Source organism: Carica papaya, chromosome 4, assembly GCF_054855325.1.
Source record: "Carica papaya isolate Zhongbai chromosome 4, ASM5485532v1, whole genome shotgun sequence".
NCBI classification, from domain to species: domain Eukaryota; kingdom Viridiplantae; phylum Streptophyta; class Magnoliopsida; order Brassicales; family Caricaceae; genus Carica; species Carica papaya.
The window spans coordinates 19653993-19680307 of NC_142312.1; the positions used below are offsets into that span (position 1 = coordinate 19653993).

Genomic DNA, 26315 nt, shown 5'->3' on the forward strand with positions numbered 1-26315 from the left:
AATCCAGAGCTCAATTTATGCATGTACGTACATACACAGATTAACGCGCCAGACGATGACTGCTGCAGATTGTCAGAAAAAAAAATATGACACAGAATAAAATGAATACAAGATACTACCAAATTCTCTGTGCTTAAAAAAATCAGAACCATAATACTTGATATTAGTATCAAATCGTTACAATTTGAATATATGTAAGTTATTTCCTCCCTATATTGAACAGAAATTAATTTCTTCAGTCAGGGAACACAAGAACTTCCAATTTATCCACCAATAGCCAACATTCATTTGGTAAACTCTGCGTCGAATTACATAAATGAATTCACTCCACAACCCGATTGCTCTTTATCGCTATAAGGCAAACCGGCATCATACCTTACATTATATCTGATCAGAATGCAAATCTGCCGAATCCTCAGGAGATTATAAGTTTTTACTAGTTTACCTCGATTCGAGGATCCCAAAGTAGTCTTCTCGTCATGGCAGGTGGCGCTAAGCCTGGAATATCTCGGATGTCCTTGTTGTTTGGGTTGACCAGCTGAAAAAATGGATATCATGCAAGTCAACGGACAATATGCTAAAAAAAAAAAATATTCAACTATCATGCTAATAAAAGATATTCTCAACTCTCACATCTTTGCAAACTTTTATCTACTTCCTGAATACTTATGAAGCACAATGATCATGATGATGATATTGAAATTCTAATCCATACACATCCCAACTAATGAGGTACGGAGATGACCATTTCAGAAATGTTTTTGCCCAATTAAAATTACTTACTAATGCAGTTGGAAGGAAAATACATGGTGGCTCCAGGCACAAGGTCTTCAAAGTAATATTTTAAGATTTGCAGTATAGACAACGCTTCTTCAATCCTATTTTGTAATTAAGCATAAGTTAAAGAACATTGTCTAGTAATCATGCCAGCGTCTTTGAGATTGGTTCAATCCACTAAGTGATTTCTTGATAACACCCAAAATTTTTATTTTTATTAAAATTTTAATTTATTTTAATATTTAATTTATAAAATTTTAATTTATTTTAATTTAATTTAATAAAAATAAAAATAATAATAAAATAGAGTAAAATTATTTTTAGAATTTAATTGAAATTAATTTTAAGAAAAAGGAATGAAAATTTAGATTTTAGGGGTATTTTTGAAAAGAAAATCAAAAATCAGGGGTCAAAACACAATTTAGAAAAATAGTGACACGTCAGCAGCCCAGTCAGCAATCCCGGCCAACCAGGACACGCCGCGTGGCAGGGACGCTGACGCGGGAAGCCACGCGAGATGGAGACACGCGGGCGATCCGCGTGCGCGCGATCGGACGGTCCAGATTTGATCACGCACGGACTGCCCAGATCGCATCTCGATGGACGACCCAGATTTATTTCTAATTTAATCGCGATTGGACGACCAAGATTAAATCGTAATGGACAGCTTAGATTAAAAGGAGAATGTTATAAATAATCGCATCCACACCCAACCCCAAACCCTAGCCGCCAGAACCCTCGCTGGAGATGACAACCCAACCACCGGAGGAACCGGCCGCCGCCACCCACCGCCGCACCGGAGGACTTTCCGGCCGCCAAACGAGGTAAAATTTCTCCCCTTGGCTCGTTTTTCGATACCGAACCTCCCTGTGGCCAAATCGGAGCCAAACCACCAGTCGATTGGCCGAAAAACACCGCCGAAGTCCAGTGGCACCGCCGTAGGTTTTCTCGATTTTTGCCTCCGATGAGGCCCTTCCTGGTTTCCGTTCGATGTAATTTTTATACCACTGTGATCACCGTCCTTTTCTCTACAGATTGACCAGAGCAAAACACCGAATCGCAACTCGCGCCGAAGGAGCTGCCGTACCCGAGAGCTTCGCCGCCGGTAAGTCTTGATTTTTTAGAATTTTTTAGCTTAAAGAGGGCCCTAGGGGTGTTTTGTAATAGGAACCAATGCAAGTTTGGCCGAATTCGACCGAAAACGACCAACTCAAGGCGGATTGCCGTCGTGGGCAGTGGCGCCGTCACCGGAGCACGACGGAGCCGCTGTACCGGAATTCTGAAATTGGCCAAAAGGGCTCTGGATCTGATTTGGGGTTTTTTGGGGACATGTGCAGGTACCAGAAGTGTTTTTCAGTTTCCGGAGAAAAATTCAGGGAATCTAGAGACTGCTCGTAGGCGTAGTAAGAACCCGATTTCAGACTCCGAAACAAGTAAGGATCCCTCACCCTATTTCCTATCACGGTATTAAAGGCTAATAAAAGATAAAACGGTATTTTATGAATTAATAGATATGTATAATTGATTAAGGTTGCTAATGTAGCTTGAATCTGATATATTTTCGATCAGGTGTTGTTTGATTTATTTTACAGTTTTGAATGCAGTATGGTGCCTGATGTGTTTATTATATGGTTTCGTATGCATGAATCAGGGTTTCATTTATTATGTTTTGAATTATTGTGAACCCGATATTGTGTTGCCTTATTTGGTGTCCATTACTGGTTTATATGTTTGTATTTGATTGGATAATTGAGATTAAGAAAAATAGAAAAATGTATGTGAATTGATAATGGATAATGTCGATAGGCTGACTAAATATTCTGGGAAATGGTGGACGGACCGGATCCATAGGGAACCTTACCGGGAACGTGGTCTCTCATATCGGACGGGGTATGGAGACTTTATGTATTTTGACGCTCATACCGGACGAGGTATGAGAACGGCCTGTTTCACCCTCATACCGGACGGGGTATTGAGGTTTATGGTTTTGGAACCCATACCGGACGGGGTATGAGGACGGCCCTGGAATTAAGTTATTAATGTGAATGGTTCACGTGTAACGGGGACCCCCCTATGGATCCCCATGAATACTAGTAGACTGATAAAAGAAAAAATTTGTTGCCTAATAACTAAAATACAAAAACATGATATGTGTTATGTTACAGAGTGTGCATGATCTTATGATGTTTACGATGTTATTGTCTCTCATAAGTTGTTTTCATGAATCTCACTGAGGTAAGTGGACAGTAAATATTTTCATTATTGATAAATGAGTTTGTTATAAACTATGCTCCATTGGTCGTATTTTTTGTTTTCTACCAACCTTTACTTCTATAACAGTGAGATAGTGTGATGTCTTTACTGGGCTACTGTAGCTCATTCCTTACTTAACCATTTCAGATCAGGAGAACTTGGTTCCCGAGCCCATTTTGCAGGAAGACGGCGAGTAGTAACCAAATAATTTATTAGTTTTCCTTATAGTATTCATTCATAATATTTCCTTTAATTTAGTTTATTCTTTCATACGTTTAATTCGTTTTGGTTATTGTGTAAGGGATGTTAATCATAATTTATTTTATTTCGCTTCCGCACTTAGAATAAATATATACATTTTCTTTTAATTTTCGGAACCGATACAGTTGGTATCAGAGCCGCGTTCCTCGGACCCGTCCCTTACACAATAATACTTAGAGGAATACCAAACTGAGAATTATTACTCAACCTTTCTTTGTGAAATGCAGGTGCAGAAAGATGAGAGGGAGACCCCCACTAAACCGAGCACGCCGGGATGATTCACTTCGAGAGGATGTTGACAGAATATTTGAGGTGCTCGAAAGGATCATGGCTACTCAACAAGGTCGAGAGGAGAGAAGGAAATTACCCGACCCTCCCCCACTACCACAGTTTGAGCCGCCGCTACAGCGGGCGGATCCCGAGCCACCCCTGCAAGAGCCTGCTCCTCCACAGTACCACCCGGCACCATCGCCGCAGTATAATCCGATGTCTCAACCACAGTATTGCCCGGCACTGCCACAGTATGATCCGGTGCCCCCACTATATCAGCAGGTGTCACCACAGGGCCCCCCAGTCTATCCTCAGCCCAGCCCAATCCCTCTTCCACAGAACCCAGCTCCTTCCCTGATTGACTAGGGCTGCGTATAGAGGTACAAGAGACTAAACCCTTCCATTTTTGCAGGGGAGTCCTCTTTCAAAGATGCACAGTACTGGTTGGCGGAGACAGAGAATGCTTTCAAGACCTTAGGAGTGGTTCCTGAACATAGGGTTACTCTTGCTTCCTACATGCTGGTGGGGGAAGCAGATCGAGCTCAAGCATACCACCCTGCCCACGCCTATCACTTGGGAGCAGTTCCTAGCAGCCTTTCATGCTGAGTACCTCCCCGAGCACATCCGACATTTAAAGGAGACGGAGTTTGTTCAACTGGTCCAGGGAAACATGACAGTGTCTGAATACGCTCGTAAATTCCTAGAGCTGGGCCGATACTCCCCTGAAACATTGATGGATGAGGGCAGAAAGGCCAGGAGGTTCCAGTGGGGCCTCCGCCCAGAGATCAAGCGGCACTTGTTGGTACTAGAGTTTAAGACATATTCAGCTGTTCTGGCAAAGGCGCAAATCGTGGAGAGTTTCAACACCCTTTCCCAGTCATCAGAGAGTCACAGACCCTCAGTTCCACCCCGCAGACCAGCACCTACTGCTCCTGTCCAACAAAATAAGAGGCCTAGACCGGCGATCCAGGCTCCCCCTCAGGCTCCAGGGGCAGCACGTGGCAAGATCTGTCTGCAGTGCGGCAGGGATCACGGGGACCGACCATGCTATCGCCTCAACAACACCTATCCCATATGTGGTAGTGCCCAGCACTATGCGAGAGAGTGTCCGAGGAACCAGAACCAAGGAAGACCTCCTTTTCAGGGTAGAGTTTACAACCTCACACAGCAGGATGCCGACGCTTACCCGGACGTGGTACAGGGTATGTACACTATCTGTAACCATATTGCTCATGTTTTATTTGACACTGGAGCATCGCATTTATTTTTTTCACATGTTTTTGCATTTAAACTTAATGTATCACCTGATAAACTTGATTCAATGTTATTTGTGTCCACTGCTGGGGGTGAAACACTGTTAGAGAAAGTTGTCTACAAGGTTTGTGCCGTAGAGATAGCAAATAGGAAACTGAGTGTAGACCTAATAGGGTTAGACATGGAGGATTTTGATGTAATTCTAGGGATGGATTGGCTAGCGGCGTATCACTTCACCATGGATTGCTTTAACAAGAAGGTTGTATTTAATCCTCATAATGAAGAGCCATTTACAAATTAATAAAATTATTTGGTACTTATTCCTTGATGGCAAGTTTCCTTAATTTTCAAGTACTTTAACCTTGCTATTTTCTCTAACTAGGCATGCCCAAGAAGGAAATTTGTATTCAAGATATTCCAGTAGTCCGAGACTTTCCAGATGTGTTTCTAGACGAACTACCGGGACTGCCAGTGGACAGGGAAGTTGAGTTCACTATAGACCTACAACCAGGCACCCAGCCCATTTTGGTTGCTCCTTACCGCATGAGTTACGTTGAGATGGAAGAGCTGAGAAAACAGATCACTGAATTGGAAGACAGTGGTTTTATTAGACACAGTGTGTCTCCTTGGGGTGCTGGAGTCACTTTTGCCAGAAAGGGAGATGGAACATTGAGATTGTGTATTGATTACAGAGGATTGAACAATGTCACAATCAAGAACAAATATCCCCTTCCCAGAATTGATGACCTCTTCGATCAGTTGCAGGGTGCGCAGGTCTCCTCCAAAATAGACCTGCGATTAGATTACCATCAGATGAAAATAAGAACAGAAGACATCCCCAAAACGGCCTTTCGAACCAGGTACGGACACTATGAGTTCCTGATCATGCCATTTGGGCTAACCAATACCTCGACCATCTTTATGGATCTGATGAACAGGGTCTTCAGAGAATTCTTGGATCAATTTGTTATTGTGTTCATCGATGATATCTTGGTCTATTCAAAAAGCAGAGAAGAGTATGTTCACCATCTAGCCCAAGTTTTGCAGGTCCTCAGAAAAAAGAAACTATATGCAAAGTTGAGTAAGTGTAGATTCTGACTTGAACAGACCGCCTTCCTAGGACATATCATATCGAAGGAAGGAGTATCAGTAAATCCCGAAAAGGTTGAAGCGGTACTTGGCTGGGAGAAGTTGACATCAGTTAAGAAAATTTGTAGCTTTCTGGGAATGGCAGGTTATTACCGCAGGTTCGTCGAAGAATTCTCTAATCTAGCGGCTCCCCTAACCCAACTCACAAAGAAGAATGCCAAGTTTGAGTTGAATGAGCACTGTGAGAGAAGTTTTTCAGAATTAAAGGAGCGGCTGACCACTGCATCCGTACTGGCTTTACCGAGTGGATCGGGGGGATATACAGTTTATCGTGATGCCTCCTATTTAGGCCTGGGTTGTGTCCTGATGCACCATGAGAAGGTCATAACCTATGGGTCCAGACAGTTAAAGAATCATGAGAAGAATTACCCCACCCATGACTTGGAACTTGTCGCAATCATATACATCTTGAAAACCTGGCACCATTATTTATACGGAGAGACCTTTCAGATCTATACCGATCATAAGAGTTTGAAACACATATTCACCCAAAAGGATCTCAACATGCGTCAGAGAGGATGGATGTAACTCTTTAAAGACTATGATTATGATATCTTGTATCATCTGGGTAAGGGCAACGTGGCGGCAGATGCCCTCTGCAGGAAAAGTGCAGGTATCTTAGCCTATTTAATGGTTTCAGAACGCAAGCAAATTGGGATCACACAACAGGTTCAGCTTCAGGACCTGAAGAGAGTCGCATGTTTGGGCCGTCTGACCATCCAGCCCGAGTTAATACAGAGAATAAGGAAAGCCCAGTCAGTCGACCCCGCTCTGGTAGCCCGCAAGAATGATGCAGAACAGGGAGTGAGCTTAGAATTCCGAATCTCTACTGATGGGTTACTCCATTTTCAGGATAGGATGTGTGTCCCAGACGACAGTGAGTTAAAGAGAGACATCATGACAGAGTCCCATAACTCCAAGTTGCCATGCATCCCGGAAGCACCAAAATGTACCAAAGCATGCGACCCCGGTTTTGGTAGAATGGGATGAAGAGGGACATAGCTAACTTTGTATCTAAATGCTTGGTATGTCAGCAGGTCAAGGCAGAGCATCAACGCCCAAGCGGGTTACTTCAGCCCTTACTGATCCCGGAGTGAAAGTGGGAACATATCGCTATGGACTTCGTAACGGGATTACCCAAGGCACGATCAGGACATGACGCCATCTGAGTAATTGTTGACCGGTTTACCAAGTCTTCCCACTTCTTAGCCATCAGGATGACCGATCCCTTGGATAAGTTGGCAAGAATGTATATCCAGAAAATAGTCAGATTGCATGGAGTTCCAGTGACAGTGGTATCCGACAGGGACCCCAGGTTCACTTCTCGGTTTTGGAGTAGCTTTCAGCAAGCCATGGGAATAAAGTTGTCTTTCAGTATTGCTTTCCATCCTCAGACTGATGGACAGTCAGAAAGGACAATCTGTACACTTGAGGACATGCTTCGAGCTTGCGTCCTTGACTCTAGGGGCCATTGGTACGACCATCTACCCCTGATAGAGTTTTCCTACAACAACAGCTACCAAGCGAGTATTGGCATAACTCCGTATGAGGCGTTATATGGGCGCCCATGCAGATCACCGATTTGTTGGGAAGAAGTGGACGACAGAAAATTGTTCGGTCCGGAGTTGGTGGAGGAGACCACATCTAAAATAGTTAAAATCAGAAAGAACATTCAGACGGCTCAGAACAGATAGAAGAATTATACGGACACCCGGATGAGAGATTTAGCGTTTGAACAAGGCGACCGGGTGTTTCTTAAGGTCACTCCTTTCAAAGGAATTAGTAGGTTCGGCAGGAGGGGAAAACTGACCCCCCGATTTATTGGACCATATGAAGTCTTAGACAGGATTGGTATTGCCGCCTATAGACTAGCACTGCCTTCAGAGCTCTCCAAGGTCCACAATGTATTCCATGTATCTATGCTACGTAAGTACAACCCGGACCCCTCTCATGTCTTGGCTCATGAACCACTTCTACTCCAAGAAGACTTATCTTATGAAGAAGTACCAGTCGGTATCACGGACCGAAAGAGCAGAATACTCCGCAATCAGGAAATATCATTTGTAAAGGTAGTGTGATAGAACCACTCGCCAATGGAGGCTACCTGGGAGCTAGAATCAGATTTTAGAGCACAGTTTCTCCATTTGTTCGACTAAGAGTAAGAGACAAATTTGGAGGACCAAATTTCTTTAAGGGGGGGAGAGTTGTAACACCCAAAATTTTTATTTTATTTTATTTTTATTTTTATTTTATTTTTATTAGAATTTTGTTTAATTTTATTCTATTTTAATATTTAATTTATAAGGTTTTAATTTAATTTAATAGAAATAATAATAATAATAATAATAAAATAGGGTAAAATTATTTTTAGGATTTAATTGAAATTGATTTCGGAAAAAAAAGGATGAAAATTTTGATTCTGGATGTGTTTTCGAAAAGAAAATCGAAAATCGGGAGGTCAAAACACAATTTAGAAAAATAGTGCCACATCAACAGCCACGTCAGCAGCCCCGGCCAACCAGAACACGCCGTGTGGCAGGGACGCTGATGCGAGAAGCCACGCGGGACGGAGACACGCAGGCGATCTGCGTACATGCGATCGGATGGCCCAGATTTGATCACGCACAGATGGCCCAGATCGCATCGCGATGGACGACCCAGATTTATTTCTAATTTAATCGCGATCAGACGGCTCAGATTAAATCGTGATGGACGGCTCAGATTAAAAGGGGAAGGTTATAAATAATCGCATCCACACCCAACCCCAAACCCTAGCTGCCAGAACCCTCACCGGAGAAGACGACCCAGCCACCAGATGAACCGGCTGCCGCTACCCGCCGTCGCACCAGAGGACTTTCTGGCTGCCAAACGAGGTAAAATTTCTCCCATTGGCTCATTTTTCGATGCCGAACCTCCCTGTAGCCAAATCGGAGCCAAACCACCAGCCGATTGGCCGAAAAACACCGCTGAAATCCAGCGGCACCGCCGCAGATTTCCTCGATGTTTGCCTCCGATGAGGCCCTTCCTGATTCCCGTTCGATGTAATTTTTATACCACTGTGACCACCATCCTTTTCTCTACAAGTTGACTGGAGCAAAACACCAAATTGCAACTCACGCCGAAGGAGCCGCCGTACCCGAGAGCTTCGTCGCCGGTAAGTCTCAGTTTTCTGAAATTTTTTGGTCTACCGAGGGCCCTAGGGGTGTTTTATCACAGGAACCAATGCAAGTTTGGCCGAATTCGGCCGAAAACGGCCAACCCGAGGCGTATCACCGCCGTGGCGATGGTGTTGTCGCCGGAGCTCGGCGGAGCCACCGCGCTGGAATTCCGAAATTGGCCAAAAGGGTCCTAGGTCTGATTTGAGATTTTTTGAGAACATGTGCAGGTACCGGAAGTGTGTTTCAGTTTCCGGGAAAAAATTCAGGAAATCTAGGGACTGCCCGTAGGTGCAGTGAGAACCCGATTTCAGACTCCGAAATAAGTAAGGATCCCTCACCCTATTCCCTATCACGACATTAAAGGCTAATAAAATATAAAACGGTATTTTATGAATTAATAAATATGTATAATTGATTAAAGTTGCTAATGAAGACCGAATCTGATATATTTTCAGTCAAGTGTTGTTTGATTTATTTTACAGTTTTAAATGCAGTATGGTGCTTGATGTGTTTATTCTATGGTTTCATATGCATGAATTACGGTTTCATTTATTATGCTTAAAATTATTGTGAATCCGATGTTGTGTTGCCTTATTTGGTGTCCATTACTGGTTTATGTGTTTATGTTTGATTGGATAATTGAGATTAAGAAAAATGGAAAAAGGTATGTGAATTGATAATGGATAATGTCGACAGACTTACTAAATATCTTGAGAGATGGTGAACGGATCGGGCAGACGCTTAATCATCACCATTCACCTTCATAATACTCCATAATTTATAGCCCTATCAAGTTTGTAGGATAAGGATTTCGCACCTTGCTGTCCCCCACCCCACCCCCCCAAAACTAAGAAGCTCTGTAGTCCTAGCAAGAAAGGGTTATTTGTTCTTTGCATATCCTTCTTCTCAACCGCTCACCTACTTATTTTTTATAATCCTAAGGGTATCCTTCAACCATGTAGCACCCTCCCTACCCATGAAGATTAGAAAGCTTGTTCTCTTTGGAAATTCTAATGATGCTTCGGCCAAAGCTATTAACCCCACCCTCCACTTTGCTCAACAACTAGCCTCCTGATTCCCCTTATGATCACCGAAAAAGATTGGCAACAAAATGCATGCTATTCTAAAGCTAAGAAAAAAATTATAGATGTTCACCAAAAGGATGACTTTGATCTAAGAAACAAAGCATGGTAAACCAGATTTTGGCCTTTGTATTATTCTCTCTCTTTAATTGAAAAGAAAAAACGTAGGTGATCTTGAGTTCATGATTCATTTTTGTAGGATTTGAACTGTCTCTCTTCTTTTAATTGAAGAGAAACATAGTTGTTTTAGAGATTTATGCTTCATTTTTGTTGGATATGAAATATTAAGCAGGTACTCTACCTTCACAATAATGATGGCTATGACACCAATGACAATAATGACAAGAAGTGCCATAATACATCTGTCAGTTGCAACCTAAAGAAATAATAAAAATGATAGTTTTAGTATCAGGAATAATAGATCTGTCAAATATACAAAAGCAAAAGAAGTGGATATTTCAGAGATTGACCTGCCTACCAATTTCCTTGACCAGTTTCGAAGCCTTCTTGATTGAGAAATGGATAGAGTCCAGTTCATTCACAATCCTACTCATCTGCTCAGTCTGATAATTTAGAAGCACATTATCTTAGTTAAAAAAAATGTCACAGAATCTCCAAAGATTGGTTGAAACAAGAAAGATAATGGTATAGGTGTAATAAGGAATAACAAACCTGGGCTTTCAGAGCAGCTGCAGTCTCTGTTCCCACATTTATAGTATCTTGAACAATCTATGAAAAGAACCAAAGACATAAGGGTCTAATCAGCATTAGTTACCCGTAAGAAGGACATTTAAGGGTTTATACATTTTAATGCTAGAAAAAAAGTAAAGCAAAATACACCATGCAAACTCTTTAAAATGGGAATTTCATTGTTTATAGTGGTTTTGCTTCTGTGTAGAATCACACAAGGAAATTCTGAGGACAGCATTGAAGATGCTTCTAACTGCCTCAAGTGTTGAATTAGAGGAAATCAGAAAAGTTAAGGTGAGGCTATAAAACAAACTAAATGATAAGATTGTCAGTAGGGAGTCCCCACCTCTGATCCAAGAAAGTTTAGATTAAGATAAGCCAAGATTTATACAGTGAGCACAAATATCAATACCATTATAAAATGCAAAGTTTTTGAAAACAGATAAGCGAATCCCATGGTTAGGCTAACAATAAAAACTCATTGACTTGGAGGGAAATACTCAGTCAATCAAGTGACCACTTCATCAAAAAAATTAGAGTTGACCAAAATGATGTAGAGCATAATTAGCATCAATTTAATTTCTCTTTTTATAAGTTGGTAAACCTGATTAGGAAATTATAATATAGATCTCTAATTGTTTAGGAAAACTATTACAGATAGAGAAACTATTTATACTTATTTAAATAAGAAAAATTATTTATATTTCAGTCTTCTCTTTTTTAGCAAAATTAAGACATGAGATTTTGTTAGAAATCGAGCTCATCAAAGGGAAAATAGACAGGGAAGCATAGGATCAGAACAGGAACACAGTAAGAGAGAGAGTGGTGAAAGCAGGCCTTATGTCCAGAGGAAGGGGAAAACAGGGAAGACATAAGAGTGGATCAAGCCAATAGTCTTCATATGGAGGAGGTATCTTGGAGACAGAAGGTTAGAGAAAAATGGCTCAAAGAAGGCAATAAAAACACAAAATATTTCCATTGTTTGGCTAGCCATAGAAGAAGATACAATTATGTGGAGGAGCTAAAAGTAGAAGATAGATGCATTAATGGAAATGAAGCTTTGAGGGAAGAGGTTAAAGGCTTTTACCAGAAGCTATATGAGGAAGAATTCAAAAGAAGACCCAGGTTAGATGGCTTACAGTTTAAAGCATTGGATGAGATTAGCAGGATTAACCTTGAGAAGGAGTTCTCTAAAGAAGAGATAGTTGAAGGGCTTACAGATTACAATGGTGATAAATCTACAGGCCCATATGGCTTTAATATGAGATTCTTGCAAGACTTCTGACCTGTTATCAAGGATGATTTGATTGAGGTTTTCAAGGAGCTTCATGATTCTGAAACATTTGGGAAGTCATCAAACTCCACTTTCTTAGTCATCATTGCTAAGGTGGTGGGAGCCAAGAGCATTAAAGACTTCAGACCTATCAATTGGTGGACTGCATCTATAAACCTATATCAAAGGTTCTAGCTAAGCATCTATATAAGGTTTTGGGTAAGGTGATTGGGGAGAGCCAGCATGCCTTTCTGGATGGTAGGCAGATTATGGATATTGTACTGGTGGCAAATGAAGTAGTGGATGAGTTGGTCAGTAACAAGAGGGAAGGAATTATGTGCAAACTTTTCATGAAAAAAGCATATGATCATATTTGTTAGGTATTTGTGGGTTACATATTGGGGAGGTAAGGTTTTGGTCAGAAAAGGAGGAAGTTGATGTATGCATGTATTTCTACTTCCACTTTTGTTGTGATGGTAAATTTGGGAACCTTCTTCCTTCTTTAAGGCGTCAAGAGGATTGAGACAGGGTGACCCATCATTTCCTTTGTTGTTTATAATTGTTATGGAAGCTCTGAACAAGTTGTTGGAGCAGGCGAGGGAGAAGGAGTTATTGAGAGGTATTATTCTAGGGAGAAACGACAACCAATTAGAAGTTTGTCATTTTTTCTTTTGCAAATGACACTTTGATTCTTTGCCAACTAGAAGTGAGGATGTTGTTTAATTTAAGTTGCGTACTCCTATGTTTTCAAGCAGTGTCTGGACTGAACATCAATCTGAATAAGTCTAAATTAATGGGTTTTGGGGAAAGAAAGGAAGATGGCTTATGTGCTCGGGTGCTGGGTTGTAAAGCAGTACACCTACCTATTAAATATCTTGGCATCCCATTTGGCAAATATCAAAAAGGAATAAGATGGGAGCCAGTGATTAAGATGTTTGAGAGAAATTAGCGGGTGGAAAAGAAATTTCTTATCAAATAACCCTTATCAAAAGCACCTTAACAATTCCTATGGGGTAACAAAGGGGGGAGAAGACAATATCATTTAGTGAAGTTAGAGGAGGTGAAACTTCCTTTAGACCAAGGAGGACTTGATTAGATCTTTGGTTGATATGAATATGGCCCTTCATGGTAAATGGATTTGGAGGTATTGGAGAGAAGAGGATTTAAGATAGCATCCACAAGACACCGAATATGCCTAGAAATGGATGCATATTATTGCTATCTCTCACCGACTTTTTGGTCCCCAATTTAACTGGAAAATTGGAAGGTCACAAAGCGCCCTCCTCTATCACAAGTGGAAATGTGAAAGAGTGCTAAAGCAGGACCCGTGACTATGAAAAAAAAATGACTGCTCAATCAAGACTTGAGTCACCTTGGAGTAAGTCAAGCCACATACTCAACAACGTCTCTGTCTGAACTGTGGAATTCCTAAATTGAAACACACTAGAATAACTTCAAAGACTAGACCTGCAGATCTACGTGTATTCCAAAATTTTGGTCTTCTTCAATCAAGTTCTCAAACCAATCAGGGAACTTCCAAAGACCAAACGATTTAATCCCAAACTCTTTTTGGCAGAACCTTCTGAGAAAAACCACGCTGAATTTTTGCGAGATTTTTTAACTTTTTGTTTCAAAACGGCGAAACCTCGAGAGACTTTTCACTTGTCTTTTGCAAGTCTGAGATCCGACTTCTTCGACTACTCGACTTTTGCAAGTTCTTATCTCGACAAAATATCCTTAAAGTCTCCTCTATTTCAGAGTCTATTCTAAAAAAAAAATCCACCGATAGCCATGGCAATAGGGTGGTGGATGTTAGATGGAGGCCATGGATGGGGAAGGTTCCTTCAAAGAAGCTGGCGGACCGTATGGGATGGGTCTATGGAAGAGTATAATTTTCAGGCAGCATAGTGTGCAAGAATGTACTAAGTGGAAGGAGGGAGAGGTAACAAGGTTCAGTTTTGGCAAGATGATTGGATTGGAAGAGGTTGTCTTATAAATCAATTTCCACGGATTTTAGCCTTAGCACAAGAGAAGAATATGTTTGTGGAGGAGACTTATGAGGGAGGCAACGGTAGAAGGGAGTGATCCGTGGATGTGACTAGGAATCCCAATGGTTGGGAGGTGGATGAATACGAAGGTTGCTCCATCTTCTGGCCATTGTTAAGCTAAATGATAATAGAGATCAACTTCTTTGGAATTTGAAAAAAAATGGGGTCTTCAATGTGAAATCGTTTTAGAAAACACTCGATTAGCAATGCTGAGGCGAATGAGACAACTTTCCGAACAAAACAGATTTGGAAGGTGAAGGCTCCACTAGAAGAACCTTCTTTGCTTGGGAGGCGAGTAGGGAATACATCTTGACAATTGACAAGTTGATAAGAAGGGGGAGAACCATGGTGAATTGGTGTTATCTATGCAAAATTGTTGTTGAGTCTTGCAAAAATATTTTTCTTTGGTGTCCACTAGCTTATAATCTATGGATTATGGCCTATTGATTGTTTGAGATTAATTGGGTTATTGCAGGGTCAGTGAGGGAAGAGATGTGGGCTTGAGAGGGGATTTGTAAAAAGAAAAACTTTGTTAAACTTATTTCTTTGCCTATTTTTTGGATGAGTTAGAAAGAGACGTAATAGTGCTTTTGAGGGGATAGAAGGGGCGATATTTAAAATTAAGGATATGTGGTTTTATTTATTTCAGATATTTGATTTTCGAACATGACATAGATAGAATGGAATATTTTAGGACCATTGTTGATATGGTAACAGATTTGTAAATATTCTGTAAATGAGTGGCACCGTCTTGGTGCCGGTGGTTTAATATAGGTCTTATACTTTTTATTTAAAGAATGAGGTACTGACCACTCTATGTCATGATTTATCTATTTCTGTGAAGCAAGTTGATCTTACAATCATTGATGATAATGATGTAGTGACCACTAAATGCCATGACTTATCTCTTTTTATAGAGCAAGGTGATCTCATTATTATTGATGATCTAGCTCCTGATAGCAAGTTAATAAATGAGGTAACTGAAGAAATCATCACTGACCGTCCAACTAATGATAATAAGTTAATAGATAAGACAATCAAGGCGATGGTAAAAGATGATGCAATCTCTATTATACAAATTGAGTTACCTAGTGATGCATCTCCAAATTTAATTGCAAGCAATGATGTCATTAAAGTTAAAAATGATGATATTCTTAAGAAAGAGGCTCCACCTGAAGATACTACTTCCAAAAAATTCTTTGACTCCAAACAGTAATAAGGAAAGTTTGGTTGTTCTTACTTTTATAAATTTTGTCTAATTCGTTCAGTACACCTTCAGAATCCTTGATTTCAGAAGCAATTATGTTTTCCCATTATAATTTCAAGTTACACATATTTCAATTATTAAGAAGAGAAGTTTCAACTTTAATATTCTTTCTACTCCAACATTTCAAAATTCAATGTTGAGTTTTCACCAAGTGGATGAAATGATGCAGAATAGGGAAGCTCCTAAGCTAAGCATATTCCAGTAATAGGAGATATGCAGAACAAAACAAGGAACATAAGTATTTAGCAAGTTAATTAAAAGGAATTGTATGATTCGATTTTTTTTTTAAGTTCTGGAAAATTTTACAATAAAATAACATAGGAAGGTTTTATTTTCTTATTTCCCAGATTTTCCTATATTCTTTCTTCTATATTCACCTTTATTCCCTCTTTACCGGTATTGATCTAGCCTTCTATTCTCTTTCCCATATTCTCTCTCAATATTAAGCAGTCTTAACAAATACGAAAACTAAGTATTCATAAAAACAAAACCGTAAAGTTATTAAAATATAATAATAAACTCTTAAAAAGAATACTAACTAAGAGAATTTCCTAATCTATTTATGTAATCTATTACTTCTCCATTTAGCATCATCAGGTATATGCAGCAATTAAAGCTCATAATGAGTTCTATAAGGAAGATGCTCATTAACACAAAAAGTTTAAGGAGTTTGCACTTGGTAATCAAGTTATTTTGTACCTATGATACCAACAATTGCCAGGGACTTATCATAAACTTGAGTTCATAAACATTGGACCGGTAAGGTTGTGAAGGAGATTAGTTCTAATGCATATGCAGTGGATTTATTGGATGACCATCAAATCACCCATAAGTTTAATGTTGCAGATTTATTTGACTTTCATGGGCTTGATGACTATGGGAAACAGACTATTATTTTCTAGGAAAAATTTAATCTAATTAATGGATTTTTCTATCCCTACATCCATTCCCAAATCCACCCCCCAATCCCGCCGCAATATCAATGGCACAAAAGATTCAAGGGGCCTTTGCAGAAGGTTTTAAGGATCTAGTCTACCCATGAAAAGAACTTAAGAGAACTCATCACAAGCATGTCTGAAGAAAGATTAAGCTCCACAGCATGTTGTCAAACTTCCTAATGATCTTCAAATCAGCACCATTTTTCATCATAGCCTATATTTATTTGACTATCATGGATTTGAAGTTGAAAGTAAACTACCTGTTGCAGAAAATTGAACTGTCAATTAGCCTAAGAATCCTAAAGAGGTGACTGAAATTCTTGACATGAGAGAAGCTTGAGCATGCAAGGCAACCAATATCATGGATTTCTTGCCAAATGATTGGTAAAGCTTTGTCTAGAAAAATTGCTCTATTTTTAAGGGAACTTAAGCAAATTGACCATAATACCTATAACCAGTATGAACATGCCTTTTGTTAAAGCTGAGTTTTCCCAATCCCATGGGACTTGATGCTTTACTTCTACCCTCAGTTTAATTCAAATTCTAATTCTATAGAAGAGAACAGTGATAAAATACAAGTACGATTTAAACTAAAATTAAAATTTATTCTAACTCAAAGTCAGTTTCATATCTAATTCAAGTTAGATTCTTTCATAATTTTTTACTTGATAGGTGAAAATATAAACTTATATTGTAGAACGGACAATTCGGATGAACTTCATTCAATTATGCATCAAACACATAAGTTATTACTAATTTTTACATATCAAATAAAGATTAAGAAATTAAATAGGAATAGAATAGGACTACACGCAATATTACTTTTTTATAGAAAAAAAAAGAGAAACATTAACGAGATAAAGAAGATAGAAATACAGATAATTATGTATCCTTCAAAACAAAATAAAGAAACCAAAAGAAAGAAAAGAGGACTAGCTGAATTGCAAAAAGAATAACCAGCCAATCTTTATACAAAATTGATAAAGAAATGTCTTTAAAACAACATTAGCCTTACCCCAAACAGAAGCCAAAAGCAAACTGTATCTTACAAGGTTATAAAAGGTTCATTTTAATTCCAAAATATTCTGGCATTCCTCTCCAGTTAAATCAGCCAAAAACCAGCATAAATTGCCCGATAACAAAGAACCTTAACCTCCCCTCTTCATTGCCAAACCCCCATCCCCCCCCCCCCCCCCCAACCAAACAATGGAAGAATAACTCAACCTTCTAACATTACAGGTGGTAAGTACTTATTTGGGTTGTTTATTGTTAAAGGAAGACTATTAAAAATTAGGAAACTATTCGTATAGCAAAACTTAAGACATAAGATCTTTTACTTTTGGTAATTTACTTTTCTAGCATTCCTATACTATATATAAGAGGCTTAACATTGTACTCAGCAAATTTTTTCAAGTGAAAGAACTTCCTACAGAGAATTTTTCTCTCAAATTCCTTGTTGATGACAAGAACGATGAAGCCCAGTGCATGATTAATTTAATAGCTACTTCCTTAGTTGCTAAACCCTTTTCTCTTGTGTCACAAAATTAGAACTTCTAAACAAGTGCTTCAAGTTTTATTGCATGTTTCTGGATAAGAGTACAAACTCATAACTTGCAACAATCAGGAATTCGTTCTTTAAGCTTCAGAACATAATCCATTTCATAACAATGGCAATACTCTTGATTTCAGCAACCTGAATGTGAACAAATAAAGAGAACAGAAAAGGAACAAACTCTTTGTGCTGACAAAAATAATGTTAAAGCACTAGATCGGCCAAATCAAAGAGACTAAAAAAACATATTGAACACATTAGACCATCTAAAAAACAATATCAAACATCATAAACAATCTCTAGAATGTAGAAACAAGCATTATTCATCAAGAAAAACATAGTGAAAATGTCGTCTCAACTTATACCATCAATTATAACAGCAGTTCGACAGCCAGACACTAACCTTTTGTCCCCTCTCAATGGCTTGATCAGTCTCATCCATCGTCTTGTTTCCACGATCTATTAATTGTTGATTTGTCATAGCTGAAAGATGCACAGCCTCGTTTACATAAATTCTCTAAATGAAAATTAAGACATAACGGCTAATATTATCTTTTGGGACAACATTTCTTTAAATTATTTCTATAAACCAAGAAAACCATTTCTTAATCGTGTGTAACTAAGACAACAACCTTGAAACTTGGTGATATCTTATTCTTCAATGCCCGTCACATGGGCTGCTTCAAAACAAGCATTATTTCCATCAAAAAGTGGCACATCATCAGTTAGTTGCATTCATGCCACAATTTAAATTTCATGGAGGGTGTTTTGAGATCATTATGTTATTAAGTACGAGCTGTTAGTATGAATATATTAACTGTGCACGAAGTTCCTAGAAAATGCATAAAGACACAACATGTTGCTTTTACATTCACCACTATATAATTTTATTTTTAAAAAATTATCAAGAAAGAAATTAAATCCTCCAATTTTAATCAACACAGAAATGACAAGAAAATGTTATAGAGAAATGAAAATGGATATATATACTCATGCTTCTTACCAATACACAGATAGCTTTCTACTTTCTGAGGCCAGAAACCTATACAGCATGAGACCCTTATACAGACAACTAAGTGAGAAATGAGGATGATACATCAGCACGAGACCCTTATACAGAAACAAAGAGCCTAAACAGTAGATCTGAAAACCAAGAGAGTATAGAAGTAAATATAGTGAAAATCAAATGCTTAATCCGAAAGAACACAGAAAACACAGGGCTAATATCAGACTGTTAGCTTTGCAGAACCTACTGAAGAACAAAAGAGGGGAATAAGAAAGAGGCAAAGAGTTTGAAAAGGACAAAATATATTAGGTGCTTTTGTCAAAAAGAAGGATCACGTTCAGATTCTAGACGCATACATCAGATGCCACAATGCTCCCATTCTACCCCATAGCCTGATATCATTCCTTCGATAGCATCTTAGTAATGCAAAATGAGATGAATTAACTATATTATATGTAACGAAACCCAAAAAGATGGATGATCATTGATAAATTCTATACCAACTTTCTTAAAAATAAGAGGGCTTCGAACCATTCAAAATAATTGCTTACAACTTCCACAGGAAACAAGAAAATCATTGTTAGAGATATTTGAGCATAGACAGAACATATGTCTAACTATGTTTATTTGAACTTCCTCAAGATAATGTAAGAAGCAACGTCATGGATCATTTTGGATCAATTTTTTTGGGTCATGACATCAATGGATTTGATGATATAGGCAATGTCATGGATCATTTAATTGGGTTGTAAATGAGATGTAAATGGGTGGTACCACCTTGTTACCTATAAATTTACAATACTTTTATTTGAAAAAAGAAATATAATGTAAGAAGCAACCATATCCAATGAAAGAAGAGAGCTTACATGAAGCCAGCAAGACATTGTCTTCAGCATTTTCTTCACTAGGCCCATCAAAGAGATCAATCCGCTTGTTATTTTCAAGGTTAGCGGTAACTCTGTATCACCATCAATGCATTCCTCATTCCAATAAATCAGACCAATAGAAAATTCTTGTTTAGCAAATAAATTAGGATAGAATACTTTCCAGTTAAAGACACCAGCAGGATCTGATTGTATATTTGAAACTAGATACTTCAAGCAACTCAAGAAAAAGTCTATCCAAGTAAGATATCCAACAAACCACTTTGAAAGAAAAGTTGAAAACAAAAATATGACTATATTTCATCTCAAGTGGAATTTATTTGGAACACAAGTTACAACTTAAAGAGAAATTCTTGGATTTTGTAGGAATCAACTATTTCTAGTTCTAATATTAAATTCCTAACAGAGGAAACAGAAGCCAAATATAAATCCCTTCTTATATAGCAAAAGAAGCAATTTGAGTGAAGAAATTTGTGACCATAAAATTTGTACTCTCTCTTTTTTCAGATAGAAAAAGAAATATTTTTTAGATAAATATTGGTACGTTTAAACATTAACTTACTGCTTCTTCAGAGCAACATATGAATTTAACTCTTTGACCTGCATAAACATGCCAAAGAATATTCAGGGAACTTCAAGAATTTCAGGCAACACTATGCAACATCAGTGACAATAGTATACAGGATCTCAACCTAAGTAAAACTTAAAATTAGGAGCTTACCATCGACTGCCTTCTCTCATTAAGCATCTTGTTGGTGTTCAGATCATTTCTAGTCTCCATGTCCTTCACTTCTCTGTCAAAATCTTTGATAAGCCTGAAAAAAATGACATCATTTTTACTCTGCCCAAAATAGCAGGAAGGATAACAAAAATGAGCGCAACAGTGCTGATGACATGCGGCCAGGCATAGCCCTATTAGTGGCCATGCTTGTCTTCCATTGGGATGTTTCCATTAACAAATCCCCCACCTCAGTTACAATAAAAGATCAATTAACAAATAAAACTGCTCCCACAAAAAAGTCCAGTAGGGTGCAAGTGGATCTTTACAATAATTTACAAGGATGATGAAAATGTCGACCAATATAAAACACGAGTTGTGAATAAAGAATTTACCAAACCTTATGGCATCGACTACCAAGAGATATTTACAGTGGTGGTTAAGCCAAACACTATCCATGTTATCCTGTCATTAGCTGCAAATTGGATTGGTCTCTGTTCCAGCTAGAAATGAAGAATGCATTCCTAAATAGACCTAGCCGAAGAAGTGTATACGAAAATCCCTCCTAAATTGGAAACTCTAGATACGAGACGTCAGGTTTGAAAGTTGAAAAAGTCACTCTATAGTCTTAAACAATCTCCAAGAACTTGGTTCGAAAAATTCACAATAGCAGTACAATATGATGGATAAACCCAATGTTAATCCGATCATATATCGTTTGTAAAGAAATCTGATCACAGTAAATTATCTAGTCTAATAGTGTATGTTGATGATATAATAATCACTAGTGACTTCATGGAAGAACTAATTTTTTTAAAGAAAATTCCAACTAAGGAATTTGAGTTTAAAAACCTAAGAAATCTTAGATATTCTATGAATGGAGGTGGCAAGATCAGGAGAAGGCATCTATGTGTTTAGAGAAAATATATCTTAGATTTACTTACTGAGTAGGGAATGTTGGGATATAAACCAACTAACAAACCCTATGGAAACCACCCACAAGTTAAGAATGTCTAGAAAAGGTGCTCCAGTTGATAAAGTCGATACCAAAGGTAAATTCATCTACCTCTCTCACACGTCTAAAAATTGAATTCTCTGTTAGCTTTGTAAATTAGTCCATGAATGATCCGTAAGAACATATAGAGACTGTTTATAAGGTTATAACATACTTAAAGTTAGGACCTAGAAATGGTTTATTCTTCAAGAAGGATCCTAAACGAGAGAGAGAAATTCACAGTGATGCATATTAGATGGTATCTATCACAAATTGGATATCAATGTCTGGTTATTATTCTTATATGGGGAAATTTGGTCACCTGGAGAAGTAAGAAATATTTTGTGGTCTCTATAAATAGTGTAGAAGCTAAATTTCACACTATGGCAAATGCAATTTGCGAGTGCATTTAGATTAAAATACTACTTAAGGAACTAGGAATTAACCTAGAAGACTTTATGAAGCTTTTTTATGATTATCAATCTGCTCTAAGTATTGCCGAGAATCCAGTTCACTATGACAAGACTAAGCATATTGAAATTAACTGTTACTTCATCAACAGGAAAAAGAAGACAGTTTTATCCAACTACTCTACATGCCAACAAAGTCACATGTTATAGATATCCTAACCAAAGCCTTGCCTCGAAAAAGATTTGAAGACCTAAGTTCTCAGCTTGGAATGAATAACGTCTTCAAGTCAGCTTGGGGGAAGTGTGGAAATATTCTCAACATTAAATTCATGATTATGGAAAGATTTTCAACCGCTAATTCTTGATTTGGCCAATAATCTAGCTATTATTAGTTGTTCTTTTTGTTACTAATTGCTAGACTTTACATTATTAGATTTATTTTTGTTTTCTATTTTACTACAATTAATTGTCAAACTTCCTCTAAAAAGAAACTAATTAATTGTAAAGTATGTATATATATTGTCTTCAGCCTTTTGAAATAAAGAGAAATTTCTCTAAATTTCTACAAACTATCTACTTAAAATTACTTCGTATCAAAAATTCTACTAATTTATTTAATTAAAAAATTAGATTAACTATTTAACTAAAAGTTCTATTAAAATTAAATTTCCAAATTAAAACCTTTATTAAAATGTATATTGTTTATCAAAAATTGTAACAAAAGTCGAATTATTAATTAGTTATTTTATTAGAATTTTGACCATGCATAGCACCTGGCAAAAATCTAGTTTAACTCTATTTTTCTGTCTTCGATTATCTTTTCCTTCACAATGACACCCTCAAACTCATTTTCAAGCAAGACAACCTCAACAATTGCCCCCATTTAGATTGTTATCCAAAGCCAATATATCAACAAGGGAAATATGATCAAAAAGCTGTCTTTTTCTAACTTTTTTTTTTATAAAAAAGATTTTAGTACAAATTCTTTTCCTAACTTTAAAATCACCAGAAACTCCTTATTCAACTCCAACTTATCCATAAGTAATTAAAGCTTTTTCATGAACTTAAAGCCCTTATGAACTTCCATCCTCATCTCCCTCCAGCATTATTCGCATTAGTATCGAAACATGGAGGCTAAATGCACATATCTCCTTACTCTAACCATCATTTGTTTACCTTTCTGCCAACACTTTATTAGCATTGCCTACCCATAAAAGCCCTTTGATTAATAGGAATTTTTTCATAAAATGTCTCTCAAACTCAAATATAGGACATTAATAATGATCTTAATGACAAAAGTCACCTAGCTAAGGGCACTAATCAAAGACTTTAGTATACCAATCCTTCTTGAAACCAGATTGATGAAAATAGAATCATCTTCAACCAGATTAAGTCATTACGGTAGAATTCCTCAAACAACTTCAACAAGGCCCTCTTAGCATAGTCCAGCAGTTCTATGATTGTGGTTGATTCCTATGATTGTGGACCTCCAAACTTGTCATAGTGGATGGTCAGTCCACTGTGGATTTACAAGTTGTCTACTTTCTTTATTGTTTTCCTATTCTATTGTGCTAGATTGCTACATTACTTTCTAAAATTGACTGATAAAGTGTCTGAAGTTATTTACACATAAGATGATTTATCAACTCGAATTGAGAACACCAAGAATTGCTAAGCGATAACTCCTAGTGACAAAGTGGTTGATAAACCAAACTGAGATTCCAAATTTTTGAAGCAAATGTTTTTTCAACTGGATATCAGTTAGTAACTAAGACAACAGACGTTAAGATGACTTATTATGTGCAGCCACATGTCAGGGACCAGGCACCAGTTTTAAGTTTGATACACCTATTTGGGCAACAATCCCCTTAAATTTTTCAAGATCTTATTTGTTTTACGAGCAAAGATCCTGGGGACCTTTCACCTCTCTTTCCAGTACTGTTCAATAAAACTTCACTTTCTACTACCAAGGTCATTCATAATGCATGCTCCTTAAAATACTTTGCAGATCAGATCCAAGAGAGATTTTTTAATGCTCCAAATATTGTAAAACCAAAAGGAAAAATATATCACAAAGGAACTTAAAGATGCTAAAAGTAGTAATATAAAGAAAAGGCACAGAAGGAAATACCTCTTACACTCCCGCATCTTCTCCGTTAGCTCTTCCAATTGCCTGCTTCGTCTGTTAGCTTCCTTAATCTTTTCCAATTTCTGGAACCCATTTCTACAATAAAAATAAAAATGAACATATAAAAAATTCAAGAGTTCACCAATTACCACAAAAATGAATACGGATAATTAAATATCAACAATCACCAATACGTCAGCAGTTGATATTGAAACCAGTATTACTCCCAAAACAACTTACTATGGGCAACCATATGTAATTAACAATTTGACGGAATTGCTAAGCTAAAACTGATTTTGTTATCCAAATATTTAAAGTGCCAAGAAAGCTTTCAAATAAAATAAAGCTGCTGAAACGTCGAGCAATGCTGCTACAACTCGGCAGCAAAATATATACTAGAAAAAGGAAACAAATAAAAAAGAAACGAGAGTTCTCACGACAAAGCACGAAAGAGGTCATTGATTTGCCCATCGATCTCAGCTAGCTCTTCGCTGACCGCAGATATTGGATCCATTTTTCAAAATAAAAATGTCTTCTATAATCAAAGATATTGTTCACGCATTAAATACTCCAAGAGATATGCGAAATGCAGGATTCCATGCACCAAAGCAGCAGATTCAAAATCCTGATCAGATCCCTGAATGCAACATCCATCATTTCCTCTCAAAATATTAGGCGCAATAGGAGAAATAAATAATAGAAATTAAAAAAAAATTGAAAATTTTCAATGCGAGCTCAGAGCCAAACCAGAGGAATTGCAGATTCTGAATTCCGCGATCAGCGTTTCCAGGGCAAGTAGGAAATTAAGCAAATCGCCTTGAACCAAAACAACACAGGTCCAAATTCAAATCATATATCAGAGAACATAAACAGAAAAAAAATAATAATAAATGAATTCCGTGTACTAGATCTGCATAAAATGTAGATGTTTGTATCGATCGAGGAGACCAAGAAAATAGGGTTTACAGCGTCTCCCGATCTGGAGAATGCAAACAAATGATATCTTCTTGTAATTTACATAAAATTTTCCATTTTCTTTTCTATTTTTTTAACTCCAGAAAAATAAAATAGTCTCTCGGTCGTGTTTGGGTGTTTGGTTTTGGCTCCGATGAGGAGAGGTTTGAAATTGGCCTGAAATTTGGCCGTTCAAACAGCTTGTCAGTGGGACCCACAGCGCAAGGGTTGTTCCAAACTTAGCTATTGTATGTCTCGTTGATAGTTATTATGTCGTGCTACCTTTTCTCGTCCGCTGGATTGATTGACTTTGACTTTCCTACGATTAAGAGGTATATATATAGATGTATTAGGTAAAATGTCTGAGGTGCACGGAGTCAGATTAAGGTAAGGTCTAATTTTAACTTGTTAAGTTATTATAACTAATGAAATCTAATCCTTTCATAATGTTTTTTCTCCTATAAATATAGATTCATTGAAACAAAACCTAACTTGATCACTATAACACTACTAATAAGTTAGTTAATTAAGCTTTCAGTTCTACTAAATCAAGTATCATGGGTTAACCTTCGTCAGTTTATAATACGCGTATAAAATAGATGAGTTATATGTTTTTAATAAAATTTGAATTTATGATATTTAAACAGAGTATAAGAATTTTAACTATTATCTCACTGTATTAATAAATAGTAAATTACCAACATGTGTATCTTTGTATAATATTTTTAAATCATAAATATTTTAGATATGTCAAAAATCATATTAATATAGATGTTGGTAATAATGTAACAATAAGTTAATTAAATGAGATCTAACATGTGTACTAATGTAGTAATTTTTTAAAAGTACATTGTAATAATTTATTACGTCAATAAAAGTAAGTTATCAAGTTTTATCATATTTTTGTGAACATCAAAAGCTAAATGCCTATTAAACTCAAATGTTTAAGATTATAATTAGAATATAGTAAAAAGGTTTTAAAAATGTTTATAGAATTTTCTAGTTAAATAGTAGATATACTAATATAGAATACATTATATATAGAGTAGTTTGACCTCATTAAATATTAGAGTGGCCCATACTATAATATTATATAGGCATGTCTTACAAGAACAAGATTATTAAATAAATTTGAATACATAAAAAACTTGCAAAAAATTATACTACATGTCAAGTAAGAGTCAATAGTAAGTAGTATTACATATGTTGTTCTCTAATTTAGTTCTATCGGGGTTGAGTTGTATGGAAT

At 37.3% G+C, this 26315-nt stretch overlaps 1 protein-coding gene across 3 annotated transcripts; it reads right to left on the reverse strand.

The window, feature by feature from the left end:
- Window positions 1–133: 133 nt before the first annotated feature.
- Window positions 134–25265, reverse strand: NPSN11 (Putative plant snare 11). 3 transcript variants are annotated; one of them, XM_022039432.2, is made up of 11 exons: window positions 24860–25257; window positions 24550–24749; window positions 24116–24208; window positions 20584–20677; window positions 20425–20462; window positions 19845–19936; window positions 18376–18455; window positions 10877–10933; window positions 10675–10767; window positions 10506–10580; window positions 134–538 (listed from the first exon to the last, which is right to left on the reverse strand). In XM_022039432.2, exons 2-11 carry the CDS (start codon window positions 24624–24626, stop codon window positions 437–439), a joined length of 801 nt encoding a protein of 266 aa, XP_021895124.1. In that variant the 5' UTR covers window positions 24627–24749; window positions 24860–25257; the 3' UTR covers window positions 134–436. The 3 variants fall into 3 exon arrangements, 2 of the variants coding, with proteins under 2 accessions (XP_021895124.1, XP_088074173.1); XR_015818509.1 differs by having other exon boundaries at window positions 465–538; window positions 10683–10767; window positions 24860–25262; XM_088218047.1 differs by lacking the exon at window positions 10506–10580 and having other exon boundaries at window positions 24860–25265.
- Window positions 25266–26315: the final 1050 nt, after the last annotated feature.

What these genes read in the sequence shown, in the direction of transcription:
- NPSN11 (XM_022039432.2), bottom strand. Translation starts at nt 24,626, where the DNA reads ATGGATCCAATATCTGCGGTCAGCGAAGAGCTAGCTGAGATCGATGGG. An exon ending in TATGTTGCTCTGAAGAAGCA is followed by an intron (nt 19,937 to 20,424) that starts GTAAGTTAATGT and finishes ATGGTGATACAG; the next exon opens with AGTTACCGCTAACCTTGAAA. An exon ending in CAGCTGCTCTGAAAGCCCAG is followed by an intron (nt 10,768 to 10,876) that starts GTTTGTTATTCC and finishes CTAAATTATCAG; the next exon opens with ACTGAGCAGATGAGTAGGAT.